Genomic DNA, 26,055 nt, shown 5'->3' with positions numbered 1-26,055 from the left:
ACCCGCTTATTAGGAAGGAAGGAGTCGAGGACCGGCTCAACACCTTGAAGCAGAGCGCAGAAGGAGTATCTGCTGTCTGCTTCCCGCCGCACCACACCAAGCCTTGACTCCCCTCCTCTTCGATGTTGCTCTCCTTCCTTCCTATCATCGCCCTCGCACGGCACCCCGCTCGATGGTAAGGAAGGAGGTGAGGGCCGGCTCAACACCATGAAGTAAATCGCAGAAGGGGCTGTCTGCCTCCCGCCGCAGTACTTCAAGCCTCCGCTCCCCTCCTTTTTCTCTTTTTCTTCTTCTTCCTCTTTCTCCTCCTCTTCCACCTCTCTCGCCGAGTCCTTTCTGCTTTTTTCTCGATCTTGTCCAACCTCACGTCAACCTCACGATCTTTGCCAACTTCACTTCAGCCTTCTCTTCCGCCTTCTGCTCTTCTTTTACCGAGTCCACTCAGTTGCCTTCCGATTCGATCTACCCCAAGTTAACGTCAATCTCTTCGTCGTCGCCCTATTATCATCCTCCCCCTCGCCTTTCACCGAGTCCATTCCTAACCTTACGATCTCGGCCAACCTCACGTCAACCTTACGATCATTTTCAACTTCACTCCAACCTTCTCTTTCGCCTTCTGCTCCTCTTTGATCGAGTCCATTCATTTGCCTTCCGATTCGATCTACCCCAACTTAACGTCAATCTCCTCGTCGTCGTCCTCCTTATCATCCTCCTCTTCGCTTTTCGCCGAGTCCATTCCCAACCTCACGACCTCGGCCAACCTCACATCAATACAACACAATATGGGTCTGCAAGAAGCATTGGCTAGTTTGAAAACCACCTGTGTCGACGCTGTCCTTCAGAAGTGGACCGAACTCGAAGAGGCCTACGACCAGGAGGTGGATGCCAGCATGCCATGCTTTCAAGCCTGGATCCTCGCGCCAGGAAGGGTCTTGTGGCCCATACTGCGACTCGTTGCCGAGTTGAAATACGGAGGATTATACAATAGCTTGCACGAGCGGAGCAAGAAGGTGCTCCGTACCTTGATCAAACGCCTGCACTTGGAAGACTACTGGGCTCTGTTTTTGGGATTGGGAGACTATTTCATGCTATCGCGGGATGCTCTGGAAATACTGGCTCGGATCACGAAGAATCGTCCCCACACCGGCTTCATTGAGCTCCTTAATGCCTTGCATGCCGGGAGAATGACTCGGGGGACTGCGTCGCTGCGCGGCGTGAGCACTGACATGTCCCGATTCACGACCTGGGACGCGTTGAAGGCGGAAGAGATCTTGCTTGGCCACACCTCCTTGCCCACACCCCACAAGTCGGAGTCTATAGGGAGACTTGAGGTCGCGGCGGAGGACGGAGTGCTGACGGGCCTAACATCGGCCGGGGATGACAATGCGAGTGACCACGATCAGTCGATGGAGTTCCAGGGGGCGATCGAAACACATCTTACATCGCTGCGCGCGAACGATGGATCTGCGGAGGGCGGAAAGCACGTTGACGAAGCTGATGCTGCGGAGGAGGAGGACGACGGGCCGGGTCGCGAGGAGGAAGAGGAGAGTCATGACGATGACCACGAGCAGAACTTGTATGGGGAAGAGGGGGGCCATGGCGACAGTGACTGGGAAGTTGAGGTGGAGATTGGTCGCGGGAATACCAAGTCACCGAACCCAGGGAATGAAGATGAATTCGAGATCTCGGACCTCGAATCCCCTCCGGCCTACCTTCTTACTAGCCGCGAATCCTCCCTAGTACCGTCCATTCAATTTCCCGAACCGGATCCGGACTCGAATTTGAACGCAGAGCCATTGGTCATGGAGGATTCACTAGTGGTTGATACGCAAAACAACTCGGGTGTGGGTGGCACAGTCTGGATTGGCGCAACTCCTATCACCCCCAAAGATTTGCTGACTGTGGCGGGCAAGAATTGGCTTAATGACGAGGTGGTCAACGGACTTGCAACGCTGCTTCTAGCTGGCCGGCAAGATATACACTGCATGTCCACCTTTTTCTTCGCTACACTCTCTGGAACTAAAGATACTATCAACTATGCCAAGGTCGAGAAATGGACCAAAGGCGTAGACATATTTACCAAGAAGCATCTCTTGGTCCCAATCAACAAAGACGGCAATCACTGGACCTTGGCAATCATCACCATGGCCCCCCTGACCGGAGGCACGGCGTCACCTTTCGAGATTTGCACGGTGGATAGCCTCAATTCAGTTGGCGGGCAATCATACGCCTTGATCGCCAATCAGCTCTGGACATACCTCATCTTAGAGGCCAAGTCGAAACGAGGAGCCGTTCTGTCGCCAGACCAGGTCAAGTGGAAGCATGCACGAAACTCTCCGCAGCAGAACAACGGCCAAGATTGCGGTGTTTACATGTTGGTATGCTTGGAACGCTTCGCTGATGACCCGGAGCACTTTCTGCACACTATGGAGCAAGCGTCTGCCGGATCCTGGGTTGTGGATGCTGCTTCTGAACGAGCGCGGTTCCAGGCCATGCTGCTATACCAACTCCAACAAGCGACGACGAGTCTTAAGGCTGTCCCCGAAACAACATCAAATTCCCAACACATCGGATCTGAAGACGGCATCTACTCCTCTGTGTCATCGACGTGCCTTGAGTCACCTGACTCTGCGTTGGGCGATGCATGCGGCTCCCGAGACGCGTCACCAGCGCCTGTGGGGGCTTTGCCTGGCCCACCAGCGTCATTCTCCGGAGAGGGATCCACAATGGGCAGCCATCAGCAATCTACGTCTACGAAACGGGTGTTAGTGCCAGATGATTCAGGCGGAGTTCCTTCAGCGACGCCGTCAGCATCAAAGGTTGGTTTGACAAGTCCGCCCGAGGAAAGCATCGATCAAACTGTTCTTCCCACGATCTCCGCCGCCGCCCATCTCGGAAACACGCAAAACACTGCCGATACACTGATCACTCAACGTCTGGCGATGGAACACCTTGCCATGAATGAGGCTATTTCTCTGGATCGACGACAAGAAGCTTTGAAAAGCCTGCCCAGCCACACTTACCCTGTCTCTTGTGGTCAATGGGCGAAAATCGCAGACATTCCTGCGCTGGGCGACATTTCCACAGTCTTGAGCACCCTCGATGCCCTGCAAATCGCGGAGCATGTTGACCTACTGCTCGTATCATCCTCTCAAAGTCCACAGAAACGATATCACGAAGTGTCGGCTCTCGAAGCACAGCGCCTAGGGAGCCAGTTGGCCACTCAAAACGCCCGCCTTACTTTCGCTGCACACCTTGTCCAAGTTTCCCAAGCCCTCCTCCGAACTTTGGAATCCTTTCACGCATCCCAGGCCGAAGCCTCAAAAGCTCTACAAGATCAAGTATTGGCTGAAGAAGCCTTTCGCGACAATACTATGCAAGAGAAGCAGTTCGACTTTTACCGCGAGAAGTGGATGTTGGACGTCGAGGTTAGGATCAAGGATTTGAAAGGAATGTGCCGGCAGGCGACGGACGAGGAGATGAATATGCTAAGGTTGTACGAGCGTGTCTTGGTGGTAATGCGGAACTCGTCGAGGATCAAGGAGGTGTGTGAGGAAAGACTTGGGGGTGCCATGGCGGACGTTGCAGGTTTTTTGAAGAAGGAGGAAGAAGAAGAGCAAGAGTGGGCAAGGAGGAGACGTAGGGGGGAGCAGTTGAAGGAGCTCTTGAGGACAAGTCAGTTGTAGGTAGATGCGAGATTAAAGGACAGGCCGTGAAATGAAGCTTTGTTCGTATTAATTGGGCTTTTGACCGCTCGGTTTCCTTTTTTGTTTGCAATGCAAGCAGATGTGTCCTTGATATTCTCTTTGTACTGGTTTCACTCTTGATTACAATGCAAGCAGCTATTCGTTTCTCTGATAAAGGCATCCTCCGTAGTGTTTCCTTATTAATTGTAATGCGTCTAGCTATATACAGTTCTGACATTCTCTAGAATTCCTCCTCCTCTCAACAAAAAGGCGTCTAGCTGAACCCTTCACATTCTCTTCGATGGGCCTCGCTGGATAAGGGCTCGCTGGATGGCATGGCCTCGCTGGGTGGCATGGCCTCACTGGGTGGCATGGCCTCGCTGAGGGCATAGCTTCGCTGGATAAGGCCCCGCTGGATGGCATGGCTTCGCTGGTGACATGGCCTCGCTGGTTGGCCCGCTGGATGAGGCCTCGCTGAATAGCCCGCTAGATAGCCCGCTAGATAAGGCCTCGCTAGGGAAATGGCCTCGCTGGATGAGGCTTCGCTGGATGAGGCTCGCTGGATGGCCCGCTAGATGAGGCTTTACTGGGTGGCATGGCCTCGCTGGGTGGCATGGCCTCGCTGGTGACATGGCCTCGCTAGTAATATGTCCTCGCTGGGTGGCCCGCTGGATGAGGCCTCGCTGGATGGGGGCTCGCTGGATAAGGCTTCGCTGAATAAGGCCTCGTTGAATAAGGCTTCGCTAGGGACATAGCGTTACTGGATGGGACCTTACTGGATGAGGCCTTATTGGACGAGGCCTCGCTAAATGAGGGCTCGCTGGATGAGGGCTCGCTGGATAAGGCTTTACTAGGTGGCATGGCTTCGTTGAATAAGGCCTCGCTGAATGAAGGCTCGCTGAATGAAGGCTCGCTGGATGAGGCCTCGATGGATGGCATGGCCTCGCTGGGTGGCATGGCCTCGCTGGGTTGTATGGCTTCGCTGGATGGCATAGCCTCGCTGGTGACATAGCCTCGCTGGGTGGCATGGCCTCGCTGGATGGCATGGCTTCGCTGGATGGCCCGGTGGATGAGGCCTCGCTGGATAAGGCCTCGTTAGGTGGCATAGCCTCGCTGGGTGGCCCGCTGGATGGCCCTTTAGATGAGGCCTCGCTGAATGAGGCCTCGCTGAATAAGGGCTCGCTAGGGAAATGGCCTCGCTGGATGAGGCTTCGCTGGATGAGGCTTCGCTGGATGAGGCTCGCTGGATGGCCCGCTAGATGAGGCTTTACTGGGTGGCATGGCCTCGCTGGGTGGCATGGCCTCGCTGGATGAGGGCTCGCTGAATAAGGCTTCGCTAGATGAGGCCTCGCTGAATGAAGGGTCGCTGGATAAGGGGTCGCTGGATGAGGCCTCGCTGGATGGGGGCTCGCTGGATGAGGCTTCGCTGGATAAGGCTTCGCAGGATGGGGGCTCGCTGGATAAGGCTTCGCTAAGGACATAGCGTTACTGGATGAGGCCTTACTGGGTGGCATGGCCTCGCTGGTGACATGGCCTCGCTGGTGACATGTCCTCGCTGGGTGGCCTCGCTGGGTGGCCCGCTGGATAAGGCCTCACTGGGTGGCGTGGCCTCGCTAATGACATGTCCTCACTGGGTGGCCCGCTGGATGAGGTCTCGCTGGATGGCCCGCTAGATGAGGCTTTACTGGGTGGCATGGCCTCGCTGTGTGGCATGGCCTCGCTGGTGACATGGCCTCGCTGGCGACATGGCCTCGCTGGATAAGGCCTCACTGGGTGGCATGGCCTCGCTGGGTGGCATGGTCTCACTGGGTGGCATGGGCTTGCTAAGGGCATCGTTTCGCTGGATGAGGCCTCACTAGGGACATGGCGTTGCTGGATGAGACCTCGCTGGATGGTCCTTTGGATAAGGCCTCGCTGAATAAGGCCTCGCTGGATAAGGCCTCACTAGATGGCATGGCCTCGCTGGGTGGCATGGCCTCGCTGGATGGCATGGCCTCGCTGGATGAGGCTTCGCTGGATAAGAGCTCGCTGGGTAGCATGGCCTCGCTGGATGAGGGCTCGCTGAATAAGGCCTCGCTGGATAAGACCTCGCTGTATGGCATGGCTTCGCTGTATAAGGCCTCGATAGATGGCATAGCTTCGCTGGGTAGCATGGCCTCGCTGGATGACATGGCTTCGCTGGATGAGGCCTAGCTAGGTGGCATGGCCTCGCTAAGGGCATGACCTTACTAAGGGCATAGCTTCGCTGGATGAGGCCTCGTTGGATAGCCATAGCGTCGCTGAATAACTGGATGATGCTTCGCTGAATAAGGCCTTACTGGGTGGCATGGCCTCGCTGGTGACATGTCCTCGCTAGGAGCATGGTCTTACTGAATAGCATAGCTTCGCTGGACGAGGCTTCGCTGAATAAGGCCTTACTGGGTGGCATGGCCTCGCTAGTGACATGGCCTCGCTGGATGAGGCTTCGCTGGATGAGGCTTCGCTGAATGGCCCGCTGGATGAGGCCTCGCTGGATGAGGCTTCGCTGGGTGGCATGGCCTCGCTGAATAGCCCGCTGGATAAGGCCTCGCTGGGTAGCATAGCTTCGCTGGATAAGGCCCGTCGGATGGCCCGCTGGATGGCCCGCTGGATAAGGCCTCGCTGGATGAGGCCTCGCTAGGTGGCATGGCCTCGCTAGTGACATGGCCTCGCTGGGTGGCCCGCTGGATAAAGCCTCGCTGGATAAGGGCTCGCTGGATGGGGGCTCGCTGGATAAGGCCTCGCTGGATGAGGCTTCGCTGGATGAGGCTTCGCTGAATAAAGCCTCACTTGGTGGCATGGCCTCGCTAGTGACATGGCCTCGCTGAATGGCTCGCTGGATAAGGCCTCACTGGGTGGCATGGCCTCGCTGGTGACATGGCCTCGCTGAATGGCTCGCTGGATAAGGCCTCACTGGGTGGCATGGCCTCGCTGGTGACATGGCCTCGCTGAATGGCTCGCTGGATAAGGCCTCACTGGGTAGCATGGCCTCGCTGGTGACATAGCCTCGCTGGATGAAGGCTCGCTGAATAAAGCCTCGCTGGATAAGGCCCGTCGGATGAGGGCTCGCTGCATAAGGCCTCGCTAGATGAGGCCTAGCTGGATGGCATGGCTTCGCTGGACGAGGCCTCGCTGCATAAGGCTTCACTCGGTGGCATGGCTTCGCTGGGTGACATGGCTTCGCTGGGGGCATGGCCTTACTAGAGGCATAGCTTCGCTGGTGACATGGCCTCGCTAGATAAGGCTTTACTGGGTGACATGGCCTCGCTGGATGAGGGCTCGCTGGGTGGCATAGCCTCGCTGAATGGCCCGCTGGATAAGGCCTCGCTGGATGAGGCTTCGCTGGTGACATGGCCTCGCTAAGGGCATGGCCTTACTAGAGGCATAGCTTCGCTGGATGAGGCCTCGCTGGGTGGCATGGCCTCGCTGGATGAGGACTCGCTGGATGGCCCGCTGGATAAGGCCTCGCTGGGTGGCATGGCCTCGCTGGATGGCATGGCCTCTTTGGATAAGGCCTCGCTAGGTAAATAGCGTTGCTAGATGAGGCCTCGCTAGATGAGGCCTCGCTGGATGAGGCCTCCTTGGATGAGGCCTCGCTAAAGACATAGCGTTACTGGATGAGACCTTACTGGATGAGACCTTATTGGATGAGGCCTTACTGGATGAGGCCTCGCTGGATGAGGCCTCGCTGGATAAGGCTTCACTAGGTGACATGGCCTCGCTGGGTGGCCTACTGGATGAGGCCTCGCTAGGTGGCATGGCCTCGCTGGGTAGCCCGCTGGATGAGGCCTCGCTAGGTGGCATGGCCTCGCTGGGTAGCCCGCTGGGTGGCCCGCTGGATGAGGCTTCGCTGGATGAGGCTTCGCTGGATGAGGACTCGCTGGATGATGGCTCGCTGGATAAGGCTTCGCTGTATGGCCCTTTGGATGAGGCTCGCTGGATAGCCCGCTGGATGAGGCCCGTCGGATGAGGGCTCGCTGCATAAGGCTTTACTGGGTGGCGTGGCCTCGCTAGTGACATGTCCTCGCTAGGTGGCCCGCCGGATGAGGCCTCGCTGGATAAAGGCTCGCTAGATAAGGCTTCACTGGGTGGCATAGCCTCGCTGGGTGGCCCGCTGGATGGGGCCTCGCTGGATGGCCCGCTGGATGGCATGGCCTCGCTAGGTAGCATGGCCTCGCTGGGTAGCATGGCCTCGCTGGGGGCATGGCCTTACTAGGGGCATAGCTTCGCTGGATGAGGCCTCGCTGGATGGCATGGCTTCGCTGTATGAGGCTCGCTAGATGGCCCGCTGGATAAGGCCTCGTTGAATAAGGCTTCGCTAGGGACATAGCGTTACTGGATGGGAACTTACTGGATGAGGCCTTATTGGACGAGGCCTCGCTAAATGAGGGCTCGCTGGATGAGGGCTCGCTGGATAAGGCTTTACTAGGTGGCGTGGCCTCGTTGAGTGGCATGGCTTCGCTGGTGACATGGCCTCGTTGGGTGGCATGGCCTCGCTAGTGACAGGGCCTCGCTGGGTGGCATGGCCTTGCTGGGTGACATGGCCTCGATAGGTGGCTCGCTAGATGAGGCCTCGCTGGATAAGGCTCTACTGGGTGACATGGCCTCGTTGGATGAGGGCTCGCTGAATAAGGCCTCGCTAGATGAGGCCTCGCTGGATAAGGCCTTACTGGGTGGCATGGCCTCGCTAGTGACATGGCCTCGCTGGATGGCATGGCTTCGCTGTATGAGGCCTCGCTGGATGAGGCCTCGTTGAATGAGGCCTAGCTGGATGGCATGGCTTCGCTGGATAAGGGCTCGCTGGATGAGACTTCGCTGGACGAGGCCTCGCTGGATGGCATAGGTTTCGCTAGATGAGGCTTCACTATATGAAGTTTTTTAGGAGCATAGCGTCGCTGAATGAGGCCTCGCTAGGTGATGCTTCATTAGATGGCATGGCCTCGCTGAGGACATGACCTTACTAGGGGCATAGCTTCGCTGGATAAGGCTTCACTAGGGACATGGCGTTGCTGGATAAAGCCTCGCTAGGTGGCATAGCTTCGCTGGTGACATGGCTTCGCTGGTGACATGGCTTCTCTGGTGACATGGCTTCGCTGGTGACATAGCCTTACTAGGGGCATAGCTTCGCTGGATAGGGCCTCGCTGGATAGCATGGCGTTGCTGGATAGGATGAGATGCTGTCACCGAACCTTCGTATGTGGCTGAATGAAATACAGTCGACAGCACTTTTTGAGAACACTATTGCACACGATCCGAAAAGAATGGGAACCTTGCAGACACGCTGATAATATTGGCCCTTTATTCAACTTGCTTTTTAAGTCTCTTAGCCTCGCCCGCTAGGCATTACTATAACATTCGTCGTGCTGCTCGCGTGTCCTATCTTGCCATCGCTCTACTTCCTCGCCGTTCTTCTTCCTTATGAGCGTTATTCCTTGCACCTTCAAGTCACCGGCCTTCTTTATCAAATGTCGAGAGCAACGAGATCCGAATTATCCACCGCAGACTCTGAAAGAGTGCTTTCCCGCTTCTTCCACTTCAGCGCCGAATTAGCAGTGTTCCTCGATGTTTCTCGATGGTGGAGGCATCCTATTGACCGAAGAGAAAGCTTGGGAGCTATTTGTAAAGCTCGCTCTTGAAAGTGAACGCCGCAAGATCTTCGAGCGTCGTGGTAATATGCTTTCGATCGTACTGATAATGCACCGCAGTTAGCTGGAATGTCTCGATGCTCAACGACGGCTGCTGCAGTCGTAGCTGGTGCCTACCTTTCTGTCATCTTTCCGAGCGCCCGTCTGCTTTTGATCCCTTAGCTTGTTTTCAATGACGCTGCAGCAAGAGATTTGACGTACGAACTTGGATTATTGGCATCAGCTGGTAATCTGTCGCGTATGCGAGGGAGTGGAGAGGAGCTTGGAGACGATGAGGTCGCTGCTCTGAGGGCCGAGAGAGTGAGAGAGTGAGAGAGTGAGAGAGTGAGAGAGTGAGAAACTGAAAGACTGAGAGACTGAGAGACTGAGAGACTAAGAGACTGGGAGACTGGGAGACTGAGAGACTGAAAGACTGGGAGACTGGGAGACTGAGAGACTGAGAGACTAAGAGACTAGGAGACTGAGAGACTGGGAGACTGAGAGACTGGCTGGGTGTCTGAATCCTTACACTGAAGAAAGGAAGATGCTACGAAGAAGGAGCAGCAGATATCAATCAGTATGTTATAGTCAGAGCCCCATTCCTTCATAGCTCTCACTTCTTCAGTCCCCCTTCCGAGGAATTTCGTGATATTACTAGCGCCGGATATCAAGCTGTCGCTCGCCGCTCTGAATAAAGAGGTCGCGGAGCTTACGCGGGCCGCAGGTTTCTTAGTATTACCCTTATGACGTTCGTCTCTGACATACCACCCAGATACTTTCATCATGCTCATTATTGTTATTATCATTATCAGCTAGCGTACGCCAGTCAGCCAAGATTTCTCATCTTCCGTCCTTTTATTTATCTGTTTTAAAGACTTTCTTTCCCTTCATATTACTCTTTTACTTACCTTTTATCTTTGCGTTTTTTCTTTTCGCGAGAATGCTTGGCACGTTAAAGGAAGACATCTGCGTATCGTAATGATCTAGCCCTCGCTTACGTCGTGCATTTTCGTCAGGTTGCCTCGAGCATCTGCCCTAGCTTTTCCCTCTAGTGCTTGGCCCAGACTTTTTACTTCGAGCACTTGCTTTAGTTTGCTTCTTGCACCTGCCCTAGCCTTTGCCTTTGCTCTCGCTCTTAGAGTCGCTCTTGCTCTCAGTCTTGCTTTTGCTCTTGCTCTCGGTTCTGGCCCTGCTCCTGGTCCTGGCATTGCTCTTGCTTCGGTCTTAGTATCGTTCTTAGTGCCGCTCCAATTCTCTGTCTTATATAAACGAACAGAATTCCAGCGTCAGCTCCAGCGTCAGGGTCTGCATCAGGGTCTGCATCAGGGTCTGCATCAAGGTCTGCATCAGGATCTGCATCAGGATCTGCATCATGGTCTGCATCATGGTCTGCATCATGGTCTGCATCATGATCTACATCATGGTCTGCATCATGGTCTGCATCATGGTCTGCATCATGGTCATTTTCCGGCGTGGGATTCTGGCGCCTCGTCTTAAAAGCTATGAAACTGTTCCGACGCGTTCTCGAAGTCTGTCTTCTATATCATCATCGGTATCTTCCTCTTCCGCAACGTGGTCATCAGCTTTTCAATCATATGCGCAAAGGGGTGGTCGTCTTGCAGCATCTTTCTTAGCTGCGTTGGTTGCTTTGCTTTGAAGTGGCTATCTGTGCCAGCGTTCGGCGTGGGGTTCTGGGAGCCATTATTATGGTCGATGGGAATGGAGCTTTAAAAGTGGAAAGGCAAATAGTGTTTATTTAGAAATGGATTAACAAGGAGTTTGACGTCAAAAGCTTGATAAATGGGGAATAGAATACTCTAGTATCTAGTATACAATAATCATCGGTTGACTTAAATATATCGGAGCCACCAAAGCGGGGCACGCACCCGGGTCACTCATCCGGATCACCCACCCGGGACACTCACCCCGGACACCCACCCGAGACACCCACCCGGGACACCACCCGGGACACCCACCCGAGACACCCACCCGGGACATCCACCCGGGACACCAACCCGGGACATCCACCCGGGACACCCACTCGGGACATCCACCCGGGACACCCACCCGGGACATCCACCCGGGACACCCACTCGGGACATCCACCCGGGACACCCACCCGGGACATCCACCCGGGACATCCACCCGGGACATCCACCCGGGACATCCACTCGGGACACCTACCCGGGACATCCACTCGGGACACCCACCCGGGACACCCACCCCGGACATCCACCCGGGACACCCACTCGAGACACTCGCCCGGGACACCCAGCGACCTGGGATACATAGCGATCCGGGACTTTTACTTTACTTGTAAAATCGATAGAAAATCAACTACCGATCGCATCGTAATTATTTTCAAATAAAGAGATGCATTGTATCCAGCTCAAAAATCATGAAACGTTATTATTCTAAACATGTGTTATTGTATTGTAGTTGTGCTGAGTTAAAGCAGTGAGAGCTGCATTTTTTGATGTTTCTGATCTTGTTCGTAAATACTAAAATAGCCGAAGAACACGAAAAATCGGACTTTCTTCAAAAACATGTTTTCTATATCACTAATTTTTATGGAATAAGGATTTACTTTCGTAGTATAGTAGAATTAATTATTTACTGAATGTGCTCGGTTTTTTTCTAACGATTGGATTTGTAGTTGTCAAGATAATGAGATCGGACAAACACCATCTGATTATTTTGATCAATTTTTCGCAAGTATTGTGGTGGAGCTGGCGTTCCTGGTCTATTTTGGCCTTGGCTTTCTGGTCTACTTTTGCTCCTGATGTTTTGACTTGGAAGATTAACGCATCTTTAGCATTAAAATACACAGTTGTGTAATTATTTTCTTTAAGCATAAGCATAATTTTTCATTGTATTTATAATAATAGTTGTGGTTTAATAATTATTTTGATGGAAGTGTCTCGGGTTGCTAGGTGTCTCGCTTTGGTAGTGCCCGCGACCGGGCTGTGCCAAGTCGGTATGCTACCCATGTTGTGATGGACGGTGCGGAGAACTAGGATAGGTTGCTTCCGGACTTTGGCACCGGAGAAGATAGATGCGCCTTTAAAGATACTTAAAAGACGCTCGTACAAGACTTCGGCGAGCAAATGGCTGTGTCGCAAGTAGATGTGGTCTTTAGCCGGGCGCTTAGCTCTACGACCCTTACGGATCCTTACAGCTATCGATCGGGAAAAGATATCTCGAGACGCAAGATCTTTAGCAGTCGGTGCTTATCTTTTTGTAAATCGCTCTCCTTTCGAGTTAAGGGGGTATTTACCTTCTCTACAGGCACCTTCGGTAATCAAGCAGCTAGCTCCGTAAATACTAGTCGATAATCGACGATTAAGTCGCTCGAGAGAGATTCTGGTCACTTTATAACGTAGCGAAAATCAAATACTAATTTATATCTAGGCGTGTGTTCTCACCGCAGACAGACCTCTTTGCTACGGTGAGAATTTAATGATTTCAATACTAATTAATTATCTTGGCCTAAACTTTTTCTGATACTGAAGTTCTTTCGCTCCTTCACTTTTAAAATAGCATCTTTTCTTACTAGCGAAGCTTTTGAATTTTTTTCAATTATCGTGATCAATAATGAATTGTTAGTTCGCCGACAGCGAATTTTTTTTTTTACCAACATGCATCGCCCGTGGTCACTTGCAATTGCAAAACAATCAAGTTGAATGGTATCTGAATTCTGTTTGCTCTTGAAAGCTAGGATCAGCTAAAACTTTTTACATTATTAGAAATGATTCTTCCGAATACTTATATAACAAAACGTTTATAAGGAAGTTGGAGGCCTTTAAATACACATCTCGCTAAGCGAGTCAGGTCGGTGTTAATGAACCGACAAGTTCTCCGCTCGTTAATCTTCTGCTCTAATATAGATAGGGTAATGAAATAATAAGACTATATGAAAGTAAGAGATTGAAGCCGATGTTGGTATGAAGGAGTTATAAGGGAATGGATGGAGCCGATGGAGCTGAGTGAAGAAGGTCAATTTGCGCGCGGCACGGACCTGCTGCTTTCAAATCAGGTCAGCGGAATCAATACTCAAGTCATCGCCGCATAAGGAATCAAACCAATGTAAAAGGAATCTATTTTATTTTTTGCTATATATAATTTTAGGATTGTACTTATCGCAGTTGACTCAATGCAATTCGAATATGGAACAGAGTGAGTTTTTAACGTGGTGTGTGTGCCGAAGTTGACCCGGAAGAAAACATTGTTATTATGCCCCCGTTTCAATAAGTAGGATCGCAATAGGGCATGTGAGCCAGCCAGCCATTACATACCATGCCCTAGTATTTTTTGTTATTATCTATCATTTAAGCATGCTCTCGTCTGCTGAGTAAAAGAAAAGGAAAAAAAAGGAAAGGAAAGGTGGTTGACGGACGGAACTGGATGCTACCCTCCCTCTAGGAAAGCGCTGATCTAATATAAGTAATATATTATATGAAGTTTTGCAAATATGGCGCTGTATCTCTTGCGGATCTGAAATCTGGCCTCGTACTCTTTTTCCACCTTTCCAAGTCAATTTCGTAGCTACGTAGTACCGGTACATGTACAACCACCAACCCTCTTGCTCTTTCAACAACACTAATATCTTTTATAGATCGGACTATCCATCTTTGATGATTGATTTTCTCTCTACAAGCACGTATTTATTTGAAGTTGATATAATTGAGTTTAATAGTCTGCCGATTTCAGAAACAACGAGATTAGCCAGGTGGGCTAAGACCACCCACCTTTTGTTTTTTCGTTAACACTAATGCTTTTTAAATATCGGCTTATACATTTTTAATTATTAAATTTCTTTCTGTGAGAAGATATTCATTTGAAGTTAATATAATTTATTTTGATCACATGCTAATTTCGGAAACACGAGGTTGGCCCGGGGGACTGATACATATCATTAGTAGCAATTATACGTTGGCCTGTACTTTGGCAGTGTTAGTCTGTATCGCTTAACCTTCGCAGATTTGGGCCTGCAGCGTCTGTACTTTTAGAACATGGCTTATATCTTCATAACGTTGGCTCGAGCAAGAGAACTCGTTAAGCTCTCTCTTGATATAGTACGTCAGCCTTAGAATATTGATAGGAATCACAGGTATCCTCGTCACCTTGCCAGGGGTGCTTGTCGGTTCCTCATTATCGACCTGGTTCGCTGAGTATGGATATGTCTTGCTTAGTGAGATGAAGGAGCTGTAAGAGCCCTAACCTCTTCGCAAACGCTATTATATAGCTATTTAATTCAATTCCTTCTATTGATATCAAAAGAGCGAACCGCCATTAGCCTCAAGAAGTAAACAGAAACAATATGCCATTCACACCTGTCGTTTTGCATTTGCGAGTGACCACGTGCGATATACGTTGGTGAGAGATACGTTCGGTACCGGCAAACCAACAGTGCCTTATGAGCCCATTACGTGCATACAATTTTTTTAGATGTAGTATATTCAATTCTAATGCAGCTACTTTGGTATTCAGACTCTTTATGTTCTTACTTGTCGTTCTTAATTGCTCAGACTGAATGATCTAACTTCCTTGTATTCCATTAACCTTCTTGGTTAGACTACTCATCAACTCGCTCATCTCCTTAAGTTGTGTCGGTTTGCCGGTAACAAATATCAAACTAATAAAGGTTCTTTAATGTATCTTAACAGGAATGAATAAAGTATCACAAATTAGGTTTCTCTCAATATTGGGGTTTATGTATAATCCTTCTTTGCCCTCTAGCTAACATAATGAATAGCTATTGAAGTAATTAGAAAAATCCATCGTAAACTTTGATACGAACGTGTAACGAGGAAGTGGGTGCTCTTAAACGCACGTGGATTAAATCCAAACGGGTAAGCGACGCTTGAGCAATAGTTATGAATAGCGTTAAGACATTGCGGGAGTTATAGAAATACTTTGCCCGTCAGTTTGATGAGTAGGGAGCCGATAGCTAGTAGTGGTAGTATTGATTAACGTCGGGCGGGTGGCAGGCGAAGCTTGCGGCCCTGGGACCTTTTATAGGGTGTTGCTTTATAGAGAAGGCTACCGTCAGCTGCGCCCTTCCCTTACAGATGGGATGGATCATAGTGAGGAAAGGAGCTCTCGTTAAGGAAAGAAAACCCGAGGATCAAAGCAGAGATTGCCGGATCTAGGTATGCAGCGAGGAACAATAATTTAGTAGTACTACCATAAGAACACGGTAACTATAGCCCGGTAAAGCTTACGGCGGAGGTGTTCAAAGGATGGAATTCAGCCGTAAGAAGCACTTTATATCTTACGGCATCTTAAATCTAGAGATGCTCGCGATTATAAAGGATGACTTCCGGGTGCAGTGAGGAGTCTTTATAGCGCGAGAAGCAAATCTTTGTGATTAAAGCATGCGGAACACGATTCCAGTTTCTTCGAGGCATTAAAAACGATCGACCAGATGATAGAGTGGTTATAGATTGGACCGAGGCTGTCTTGTAGCTTGTATTATTTCTCCGTGCAGACATTAAAGAGCTTTCTATCGCAAATGCCAATAGTCCGACACGCGTTGCCATAAGAAGCTCACTAACTAGAGTGACTATGAAGATAAACTCTTTTAACATCCTTATACTAGTATGTATCGACGCGAGGCATATGCTACTTGTATTTATATCAGCTGCCCACAGGTATACCGGGCGGAGGATTAAATTCTTCATGATATCATCTAATGATTGATTAGAATATTCAATTCAAAGCAATACTGCTGCTCTACCGGCAGTAAACTCTAATGTAAACGTTCAAGCTATGTTTTCATATCTATTGCAATAAGAATGATCTTTTGCGTACGTGAAGTAGGTGTAAGTAGCGCGAGACGTTATAAAAAAGGGTTTTCTAGGTTTTTGATTGTAACATTGATTGCTGAATACCAGCTGACTAAGGAGGCTGTAATATATCTATACTTATAGACTTTTATTCTACAACTGTCTATATAACACGTTTTATAAAGAAATTGGTGGTCGGAAGTGAATGCAAGACATCAGGTCCTTAAGCGAGGCCCTTGAAAAGGGGTCGACGGATGAGAAACAAATATGCTAATTTCAAAATTCCGAATCTCATTAAAGTTCTAGCAATTATAATAAGCCTTTTAGATCTGCAAGCAGCTATGTTTCTGAATTACCTCTTCGTATTACTAAATCCCCCCAAAATTGCAATGCATCCAGCTACTCCGTACTGTCCCCCCTCCCAATCGTAATGCATCCAGCTATGTCCTTGAGACCATTTCCTTACTGCTTTGCCTTTCAAGTGCGAGTGTCTAGCTGTATCCTTTGTATCTTTGGTGATGCGCTCAGCTGTATCCTGTCATTCTCTTCGTACTGCTCCCTCCTCCCTCACCCCAATTGCAATTCATCCAGCTATGTCCTTGGCATCCTTTTCGTATTGCTTCCCACCTCAATTTCGAGCGTTCAACTGTATCCCTGGTGTCCCTGGTGTCTTTGGTAACAGATTCAGCTGTATTCCTGGCATTTTCTTCGTCCTGCTCACCCCCCCCCCCCCCCTCCAACTGTGATCCATCTAGCTGTGATCTTGTCGTTGTCTCCGTACTGCTCTTCTTTTAACTGCGGTCGCTGTATTCCTGGCATTCTCTTCGTTCAGCTCCCTTTTAACTGCGGCCCATCCAGCTGTATACCTGGCATTCTTTCCGTCCAGCTCCCTCTTAATTGCGGCCCGTCCAGCTGTATTCCTGGCATTTTCTCCGTCCTGCTGCCCCTTATAACTGCGGTACATCCAGCTGTGTTCCTGACTCAAGCCCCCGAGGTCTTCCCATCTCCATTTCAGCAGAGCCGTCCTTCTCTTGACGGGCTTGGAAACCGGTCGAAGAGCGCAAAGCAGAATAAGGTCGGCCAGCTGCTTCCTAATCCCATTCCAGCTCATAAGGCAAGACAACCATCGACTGGCCTTGCTAATGATAATCCTTTTCGTCATGTTTCTATTTCAATTGAGGTGCATTCAGCTGTATTCTTGTCATTATCTTCGTGCTGCTCCTCTTCCAACTGCGGCCCGTCCAGCTATGATCCTGGCATTGCTTCTGTACCCCCTTAATTGCGGTGCCTTCAGATGTATTCCTAGCATTGTTTCCGTACTGCTCCTTTTCCAACTGCGGCCCGTCCAGCTGTATTCCTGGCATTGTCCTCGTACTGCTCTTCGTCCAACTGCAGTCTATCTATCTGAATACTTAGCATTGTCTTCGTGCTAATTGCGCCTATCCAGCTATGATCATGGCATTGTTTCCGTACTGCTTTTCTTCTAATTGCGGTCCGTCTACTTGTATCTTGACACTCTCTTCGCATTGCCCCCGTCGCAATAGCAATGCGTGCAGCTGTGTCCTTGAAATCCTCACCGTACTCTAACTGCAATATGCCCGGCTAGCATCCTCTTCGTCCTGCCCCCCCTCTCCCCTTCTCTCCTCCTCCCTTTTAATTTGCGGTTCATCCAGCTGTATTCGTGGCGTCTTCTCCGTCATGCTCCTCCTTTCAATTGCGAGCGTCCAGCTGTATCCTTGACATTGTCTCCGTTCTGCTTAACCCCCCCTCCCCAACCCTTGATTGCGAGCGTCCAGCTGTGTCCTTGATAGCCTTGATATCCTTGGTAATATGCCCAGCTGTGATCCTAGCATTGTTTCCGTACCCTTCCAACTGCAGTCCGACTAGCTATGATCCTAGCATTCTCTCCGTGCTGCTCCCTTCCTTAACCGCGGTCCGTCCAGCTATATACCTGGTATTGTCTTCGTGCTGCTTCTGTTCCAATTGCGATGCTTCTAGCTGCATTCCTAGCATTATCTTCGTGCTGCTTCTGTTCCAATTGCGGTGCCTCCAGCTGTATTCCTGGCATTGTTTCCGTACCCTTCCAATTGCAGTCCGTCTAGCTATGTCCTTGGTGGCCCTGGTATCCTTAGTGATATGCTTAGCTGTGATCCTGGCATTGTTTCTATACCCTTTCAACTGAAGCCCGTCTGGCTGTGACCTTAGCATTCTCTCCGTACTGCTCCCTTCCTTAACTGCGGTCCGTCCTGCTCCTCCAGCCGCCACCTAGCGGATCAACGTCAAACCCGCTAGGTCACTCGCAGCATATATGTCGCAGCTGTCGATGATGTACTGGTAGCTGTTGATGAAGATGCATAGAATGCCGGCCGTACTCGAACAGTACGCTCGCTCGCTGCTAGATTCGCTTTCGTACGAAATGGTTCAGGTCGTTGGTCCATCTTGCAAACTTCTTTTCCGAGGGCAGAGAAGCAAAGGGCGGGCTTGCTGTTCTTGGAGAGATGCGTATAGACTAGAAAAGCAAAGGCCGATAGCGATGTCGAGGAATGCGAATCTAATAATGTTATTTGTGAGTAGGTATGTTTGCGCTGCAGTCTCGGGCTGTCAATACCATGCGCGCCTTATATGTGGGGGCACTATAAGGAGGCTCACGGGAGCACCCAGCAATAGAGCGTTTTTGAAAACGGAGCATATAATCGTCGGTTTCCTTAAATTTTAATTCGAATTAATTGACCGACTTGCTGTCGGGATTTTTTACAGATTAAATTCAAAGTAACCGACGATTAGATAGAAGAGCCTCTTTAAATATTTATATTAATGCGATGCGCTGACGAGATCTATAGGCCGCAGGCGGATTGATCTCGCCTTCTATCCTGAGCACCCCCGACGGCAGCGGCATCTACAACATAAGTCTGACCGTATAATTTTCTTAGCTCACCCTTTCAGAAATACGCAGGAATTGACGCTGCATATCTTCCATAAACTACCGCTCACCTCACGATTATAATGGAATGCTTTAGAGCCAGCCGATAAGCGCAGTGTTATGCTCCACGCTGGCCTGTGCTGCACGTCGGCCGACTGCGATGCCGAAACGGATATCGAAACCATCGGCAAGCTGCCCGACCTCGTCTCTTCAGCCTTTACGCTCCTATTAATGCCAGGAACAGGCACCCAAATCCCCGCCGGCCCGCAAGCCTAAGATATCCTCAAATCCGTGCCCGTCGATTCCAGCGCGGCAGATGGCGGCTAAGGCTAGAAGAAGCCTAAACTGTTCAAGGCGGTCCCGACTGTCTACTGCCTAGTGCGCGCTCGGATCCCGACCACTATCGGTGGGTCGGGGACCGAAGCAAGCTTCTGTGTGACTGCTCCGTATGGTGTTCTTAGTGTCCCCGATCTTTTTGGTGTCCTTGGTGATGCGCCCAGCTGTGTCCCTGATGTCCTTGATGTCCCTGATGATCTTGGTAATGTTCTTGATATCTTTAATAATGCGTCCAGCTGTGTCTTTAGTATCCTTAATATATCTCTGATGTCCTTAACGTCCTTGGTGTCCTCGATATCCATAGTGTCCCTGGTGATGCGCTTAGCTGTCTCCTTGATGTCCCTGATTTCCTTGATGTCTTTGATATCCTTGGTGATGCACCCAGCTGTGTACCTCCCAATTGCAATTCGTCTAGCTATGTCCTTGATGTCCTTAGTATCCTTGATGTCCTTGATGTCCTTGATGTCCTTAATGTCCTTGATGTCCCTGATGTCCTTAGTGTCCCTGGTGTCCTTGGTGTCCCTGGTGTCCTTGGTGTCCCTGGTGTCCTTGGTGTCCTTAGTATCCTTGGTGTCCTTGGTATCCTTGATGATGCACCCAGTTGTGTACCTCCCAATTGCAATCCGTCTGATATCCCTGATTTCCTTGATGTCCCTGATGTCCCTGATGTCCTTGGTGTCCCTGGTATCCCTGGTGTCCCTGGTGTCCCTGGTATCCTTGGTGTCCTTGGTATCCTTAGTGTCCTTGGTATCCTTGATGATGCACCCAGTTGTGTACCTCCCAATTGCAATCCGTCTGATATCTCTGATTTCCTTGATGTCCCTGATGTCCCTAATGTCCTTGATGTCCTAGATGTCCTAGATATCCTAGATGTCCCAGATGTCCTAGATGTCTTAGATGTCTTAGATGTCTTAGATGTCTTAGATGTCCTAGATGTCTTAGATGTCCCAGATGTCCTAGATGTCTTAGATGTCTTAGATGTCCTAGATGTCCTAGATATCCTAGAGGTCCATGATGATGCACCTAGTTGTGTACCTCTCAATTGCAATCCGTCTGATGTCCTTGATGTCTCTGGTGTCCCTGGTGTCCTTGGTGTCCTTGATGATGAACCCAGTTGTGTACCTCCCAATTGCAATCCGTCTAGCTATATCCTTGGTGTCCCTGGTAATGCGCTCAGCTGTGTCCTTAATATTCTTTCCGTATTGCCTCCCTCCTCAATTGCAATCCGTTCAGCTATGGCCCTAATGTCCTTGGTAATGCACCCTAGCTGTGTCTTGACATCCTCTCCGTACTGTATTCCTTCTTCGTTATTGAATAGATCGAGGCTTTCGGTAGAGGATATAGAGATCCCGGGAGAGGTAAGGCGAAGGGTTAATGAAGGCATAGTTATAGTATAACAGCTGAGATTGATTTGGCGGCGTCGGCGCAGTCGAATCCAGATCTATTGTAGATTAGGGATGCAATGCGTTTGGTAAGGTTGTGCGGGTAATGGGTACAGTCGTGGGCTGCATGGCAAAGTGCGCATTTAATTCAACACCTTCCTTTCCCACTATATTCTACGAGTTTATACCCCTCAATACCGCTGTAATGCCGGGCTCTATGATGGAGGCCTTCCACTATAAGGTGGGCCATCTCCCGGTGCCATGTCCATTACAGGCCTTAAACCTTGGTTTGTTGCACGTCGAATTCTTCTACGCCACGCTCGTTACGGATGCTTCCGTCCCGCTTCAAGTTTTGTTGCACGTCGCAGTTGGAATAATGTATACTCGTGCGGACAGCACGCACCAAGTAAAATAATTAAATTGAACCCCTTAAAATTCGCAAAGCTTATCACGTGTAAACTCTCGGAGTGTTTTGGTGAGAAAAATTCCAGAAGTTCGCTTAAGGATTATGACGTGGAACTCTCGGAGTGTTTTGGTGAGAAAAATTCCAGAAGTTCGCTTAAGGATGGATTATGACGTGGAACTCTCGGAGTGTTTTGGTGAGAAAAATTCCAGAAGTTCGCTTAAGGATTATGACGTGGAACTCTCGGAGTGTTTTAGTGGGAAAAATTCCAGAAGTTCGCTTAAGGATGGATTATGACGTGGAACTCTCGGAGTGTTTTAGTGGGAAAAATTCCAGAAGTTCGCTTCAGGATTATGACGTAGAAACTCTCGGAGTGTTTTGGTAGGAAAAATTCCAGAAGTTCGCATAAGGCCTAGCACGGGGAACCTCTAGGATTTTTTTTCAGCAAAGGAACCGCTGCACTTGAAATTCAATTGTACGTCGCAGTAAAAGCAGTAAATACTCTTGCGGCCAGATTAGAACTCTCCAGGCTCATCATATAAGAGCTCTTAGGATATGTGAGGCTTATCACGTGGAAACTCTCGGAATGTTTTGGTGAAGAAAATTCCAGAAGTTCGGGTAAGGATTATCACGTGAAAACTCTCGGAGTGTTTTGGTGAGGAAAATTCCAGGAGTTCGCTTAAGGCCTAGCACGCGGAAATTCTGGGAATTTTTTCAGCAAAGGAACCGCTGCACTTTAATTTAATTGTACGTCGCAGTAAAAGGAGCATATACTCTTGCGGCCAGATTAGAACTCTCCAGGCTCATTATATAAGGGTTCTTAGAATATATAGGGCTTATCACGTGTAAACTCTCGGAATGTTTTGGTGAGAAAAATTCCAGAAGTTCGCTTAAGGCCTAGCACGTGCTCCCGATACTAGAAAAGGATGTACCGGTATTACCGCTTACTACATCAATATGGATCGAGAGATGTTCTCCTTACGAATTATTCGAGAAGCTTGAATTTCGCGAAGCCGATGGACAAGTTATTCCATCCAATGCTTGGATGTTAAGGGCAAAGCTGAAGATTCTGATAGAGATCCTCTTGCTGCTAGCCAAGATGTTGTCCCAGCTAATCCCCACGACCCCTGCAGACTACCGGTACGCAGCCATTAAAAGAAAATTGTAAACGGCCGAAAGGTCTCGTCTTTTGGATTCTGTCTTCTAGGAGCGAGCATTTAGTATTAATTATTGCTATTTCTTAGAGAAGTCTCAGATACAGGATAGCTGTGCTTATAGGCATGCGTGCCGTGCCCTTGGATCGTGACTTCCGTGCTTTCACCCAAGCTGCATAGACTGGGCGCTGCTGGCCTTCGCGAGCTGTGCAAGTCGGTATGCCGCAGAATACTTTAATAATATATACCGTAAGATCTTTCCATGATATTAAACTATGAAAGCATCAGAAATCTGCTTGTGACCCATCACGTAAGAACCCTTTGCATTTTTTAATAAAGAAAGAAAATGCTAGGAATTCGCATGAAGCCTATCACGTGGAAACTCTCGGAACGTTTTGGTGAAGAAAATTCCAGGAGTTCGCGTAAGCCAAATCATCACGTGGAAACTCTCGGAACGTTTTGGTGAAGAAAATTCCAGGAGTTCGCTTAAGCCAAATTATCATATGGAAACTCTCGGAATTTTCTTCACCAAAATGTTCCAAGAGTTCGGTTAAGGCTTATCACATGTAAAACCTGCAAGGCCAACACTGCCATCATCCTATTAAGTACACCTACCCTTATATCACCCTATTTTCTACCTTGCTGTGCTCTGCCCTCTACCTTGCTATGCTCTGCCCTTTACATTGTTGTGCGTTGCTATCTTATACTTCTTTTTACTACTGCTGCACCAGCTATGAAAGTTCAATCCTTTCCATCTGTCGAGATCATTCGACACAGGAGACATCTGGCGGCAGCGTGACAGGCCGTAGCACTTGTCCACTCACAAGGGAAAGCTTGGCTGCATTTCAATGAAGGTCAGAAGCACGAACGCGCGTGATAGTGGAGGAAGGGGCTGCCCATCACACAGCGCCGAAGCAGCAATACTCTGATTCTGCTTGAAGGCCCGTCTTACTTTATATGCAAGCATCTATTTCGCATCAGATCAATTAATCTTACGGAATCTTGTAAGATTGTCTCCTTCGAGTCCCTCATTGCGCTCACCAATCCAGTCACTGGCCTTACCAGAAAGACTCTACCACTGCTGCTGCTGAAGGAAGTACTATCGTCAGATACCGGTAATAGAGCCTGCAGTCGCTGGGGTACATACGTCATCACAGAGCCTGCAGTTGCCGAGGTCCATTCGTCATAGAAATTGTACGGACAGTCCAAGCGGCAACTGCAATCATCAGATGCATTGCAAGTTGATCTCTATATCCAATACTGGATATATCGCGGTGCTGGAGCTTCGTAGCTCCGAAAACTTTTGTGTTCTCGAGGTCCACGTTTTCATATTTCATTTCCTTAGTGCTTAAGAAGCCCGCAAAGGCGACCTTAAGGGCTGTATCGTGATATAGCTGGTTGAGGGCTGAATTGATGGGCGAGGTCTCGATGTCCTCCTACTCGTTCTCGTGTTCGCTGCTACTAGAAAATTGAGGAGCAGGGGATGTGATGGCCTCTAGCTGCTTTACTGACGGAAGCGGAGCTTTCTTTTCGAAGGTCTTTTTTACTGTACTTCCGAAAGGTAGAAACGCTTTTGTATTGCTGAAAGTTCAAGGAAGTCTTACCATAATAATTTGCCCAACCTCTCAACAGTATAAGCGATGTCGGATGTGGTCAGATGATAGACCTATCACGTGTCAAGACCTCTCCAGATGTATAAGTAGAGGGCTATTTCCCAAGTTCATCAGACAATCAATCAAGAATCATTTCACTTATATTTATATCCTCGTATTACCGTTTAACAAGCGAGGGGGCTGTAGTTGCTCAGAGTAGCCATCTCTGCCTGGTGTTTTTCCTCTTCCCTTCGTCGTTTATTTTCTTTCTTCCCTTGTTTGTTTTCGAAAGCAAGGCGAGCGCGCTTTTCGACATGTAATTCATTAAGGAAACGTTTGAAAGGGCCTTTCGCGTCGTTTACTTCCTCCTCGGATCTTTTTGTCATTTTCCTCCACGTGTTCTTGTTCGGCATGTTCGAGGGTTAGCGCTGAGGCGCGGCGCGGGTCTTCTTCGCAGCTGCAGCATCTCTCCTCGCTGCCTTGGGCCTTGGTTGCCTTTGCTCTGGCTGTGCCAGCGATCTGTGCGAGAGTTTTGGTATCCATTAAAAAGTCTGAAGATCGATGGGGAAGGATTTTGAGAGTGGAGAGTAGGTTGGGGGGGGGGGGGGGGGGGGGGGAAGGGGAGGAGGTACTAGTACTTAAATGTAATCAAGTTCAAAGGGAGTTTTAATAGCTTATTCGCAAAAATATTTATCTAAGGGTCAGAGCATTGCTATAACGATTGCAATGCTTCACGTTTGTTTAGGCCCTTCGCTCAGCCCTCGGCTACACGTTTGGACCTGTGTTTGAGAGCACCTACTTCTTCGTTGCACGTTCCTGACGCTTTGTACGAGCAATCCTATTAATCACTTAAGTAGCTACGTGTCTAATTAACTACAGAACAATTCAAAATAATAGATACCATACTAGATTAAGAGAAAACTATTGTTGTAACAATTTTTACTCCGATACTTGTTAGGATATACTAAAGAAGATTCACTAGTTTGACGTCTATAAGTCGCAGCCAAGTTTGATTTTGTCGGATTTTTTTTAGAAACCGAAAAGTAATAATCAATGCGCTGACAATGAATCTTGATCAGTATTAATGTACCTGTAACAAATGCCAAACTAATAAAGCTTCTTCTATACATCTCAATAAGAAGGAACGAAGTGTTGTAAAATAGGATTCTCTCAAAATCAAGATTTATGGACGATTATTTCTTCCTCTTTATTCATTGGGGGGGGGGAGGGGAGGAGTATAGCCACCGTATTAATCATCGGCCGCTGGATCACCCCTACTCGTGCAGCCAGCATATTTGTCCCTATGCGTTGATCTTTTTAAACCAATGATCAGGGAAAAGGGCTGCAACGATTTATATAATTGGCTACGCCATAGTTTAGTAAATCTGACTCTGTAATTAGGAGATTTTCGACGTAAGGACAAACATGCTGGCCACACGAGTAAGGCTTCGTCACTGACTCCCACGACTGCCTACTCAGGATAAGTAAACCGGTGGTGAGAAGTACGAACTATACTCAAGTATAAGTAATCTGTATACTAAAGTATATTCGTGAAGTCTGAAGGAGCGAAACTATTTTAAGTAGGAGGGAGAGCTATATGCTGGTGCTAAGGCCGGCGTACTTAGTGAAACTACGTAATTTGGTGCTTACATCTTTATATTGCGGCTGGCTGCTTGCTGTCCTTAGAAAAAAAGCTGACGCTGTGCTCTACACGGACTGCAAGCCCCAGAATCCGCGTGCCTTTACCCGGGCGCCTTACCTGCCTCACTTGTTTGGTTTGACACCCCGCCGACAGGCCTTTATCTTTATGATCCATCCTATCCGTAAGGGAAGGGCGCAGTTGATGGTAAATCAATACTACTACTACTATTACTACTACTACATTCTTATACTAGCAACTTTTATTTTTTACTATTGCTGTAGCCATAGCAATTATAAAAGTTCGGCCCTCCTTCGGTGTCCATCAAGTCCCTTGGGTTCTATTCCAATCGCAAATCCATGTTGAAGCAAAGCTTGAAAACATCACTTTTATATACAAATCCAGTACTAATCTTATGCTTTGCTCATTCATCGGGCATTTCACCATTCTTTATCATCGTACCTATTGCCATAGCCATCGTCATCGTCAGGTTGATAAGTATACCGAGGTTGG

General features: G+C 49.2%; 6 protein-coding genes across 6 annotated transcripts; 4 read left to right on the top strand and 2 right to left on the bottom strand.

Moving 5' to 3' along the window:
• Window positions 1–782: 782 nt before the first annotated feature.
• Window positions 783–3,686, top strand: L3040_008800 (uncharacterized protein; the record flags this gene model as incomplete). Its single annotated transcript, XM_007291056.2, has 1 exon — window positions 783–3,686. The coding sequence occupies one exon, from the start codon at window positions 783–785 to the stop codon at window positions 3,684–3,686; it is 2,904 nt and encodes a 967-aa protein (XP_007291118.2).
• Window positions 3,687–5,549: 1,863 nt separating this feature from the next.
• Window positions 5,550–5,879, top strand: L3040_008799 (uncharacterized protein; the record flags this gene model as incomplete). Its single annotated transcript, XM_066157197.1, has 1 exon — window positions 5,550–5,879. One exon carries the CDS (start codon window positions 5,550–5,552, stop codon window positions 5,877–5,879), a length of 330 nt encoding a protein of 109 aa, XP_066010303.1.
• A 1,050-nt stretch (window positions 5,880–6,929) lies between these two features.
• L3040_008798 (uncharacterized protein) lies at window positions 6,930–7,920 on the top strand (the record flags this gene model as incomplete). Its single annotated transcript, XM_066157196.1, has 4 exons — window positions 6,930–7,049; window positions 7,107–7,227; window positions 7,313–7,616; window positions 7,719–7,920. The coding sequence occupies 4 exons, from the start codon at window positions 6,930–6,932 to the stop codon at window positions 7,918–7,920; spliced, it is 747 nt and encodes a 248-aa protein (XP_066010302.1).
• A 9,892-nt stretch (window positions 7,921–17,812) lies between these two features.
• L3040_008797 (uncharacterized protein) lies at window positions 17,813–18,324 on the bottom strand (the record flags this gene model as incomplete). The annotated part of the gene is made up of 3 exons (XM_066157195.1): window positions 17,813–17,954; window positions 18,068–18,235; window positions 18,287–18,324. 3 exons carry the CDS (start codon window positions 18,322–18,324, stop codon window positions 17,813–17,815), a joined length of 348 nt encoding a protein of 115 aa, XP_066010301.1.
• Window positions 18,325–19,411: 1,087 nt separating this feature from the next.
• L3040_008796 (uncharacterized protein) lies at window positions 19,412–20,756 on the bottom strand (the record flags this gene model as incomplete). Its single annotated transcript, XM_066157194.1, has 4 exons — window positions 19,412–19,582; window positions 19,651–20,203; window positions 20,408–20,533; window positions 20,665–20,756. The coding sequence occupies 4 exons, from the start codon at window positions 20,754–20,756 to the stop codon at window positions 19,412–19,414; spliced, it is 942 nt and encodes a 313-aa protein (XP_066010300.1).
• A 2,403-nt stretch (window positions 20,757–23,159) lies between these two features.
• Window positions 23,160–23,500, top strand: L3040_008795 (uncharacterized protein; the record flags this gene model as incomplete). The annotated part of the gene is made up of 3 exons (XM_066157193.1): window positions 23,160–23,165; window positions 23,219–23,315; window positions 23,361–23,500. The coding sequence occupies 3 exons, from the start codon at window positions 23,160–23,162 to the stop codon at window positions 23,498–23,500; spliced, it is 243 nt and encodes an 80-aa protein (XP_066010299.1).
• Between the last annotated feature and the right edge of the window lie 2,555 nt (window positions 23,501–26,055).

This window comes from Drepanopeziza brunnea, assembly GCF_022702325.1.
Source record: "Drepanopeziza brunnea f. sp. 'multigermtubi' strain 214-2 chromosome Unknown ctg18, whole genome shotgun sequence".
NCBI classification, from domain to species: domain Eukaryota; kingdom Fungi; phylum Ascomycota; class Leotiomycetes; order Helotiales; family Drepanopezizaceae; genus Drepanopeziza; species Drepanopeziza brunnea.
Note: the sequence above shows the minus strand (reverse complement) of the source record. Positions and strands in the feature narration are given on the sequence as shown.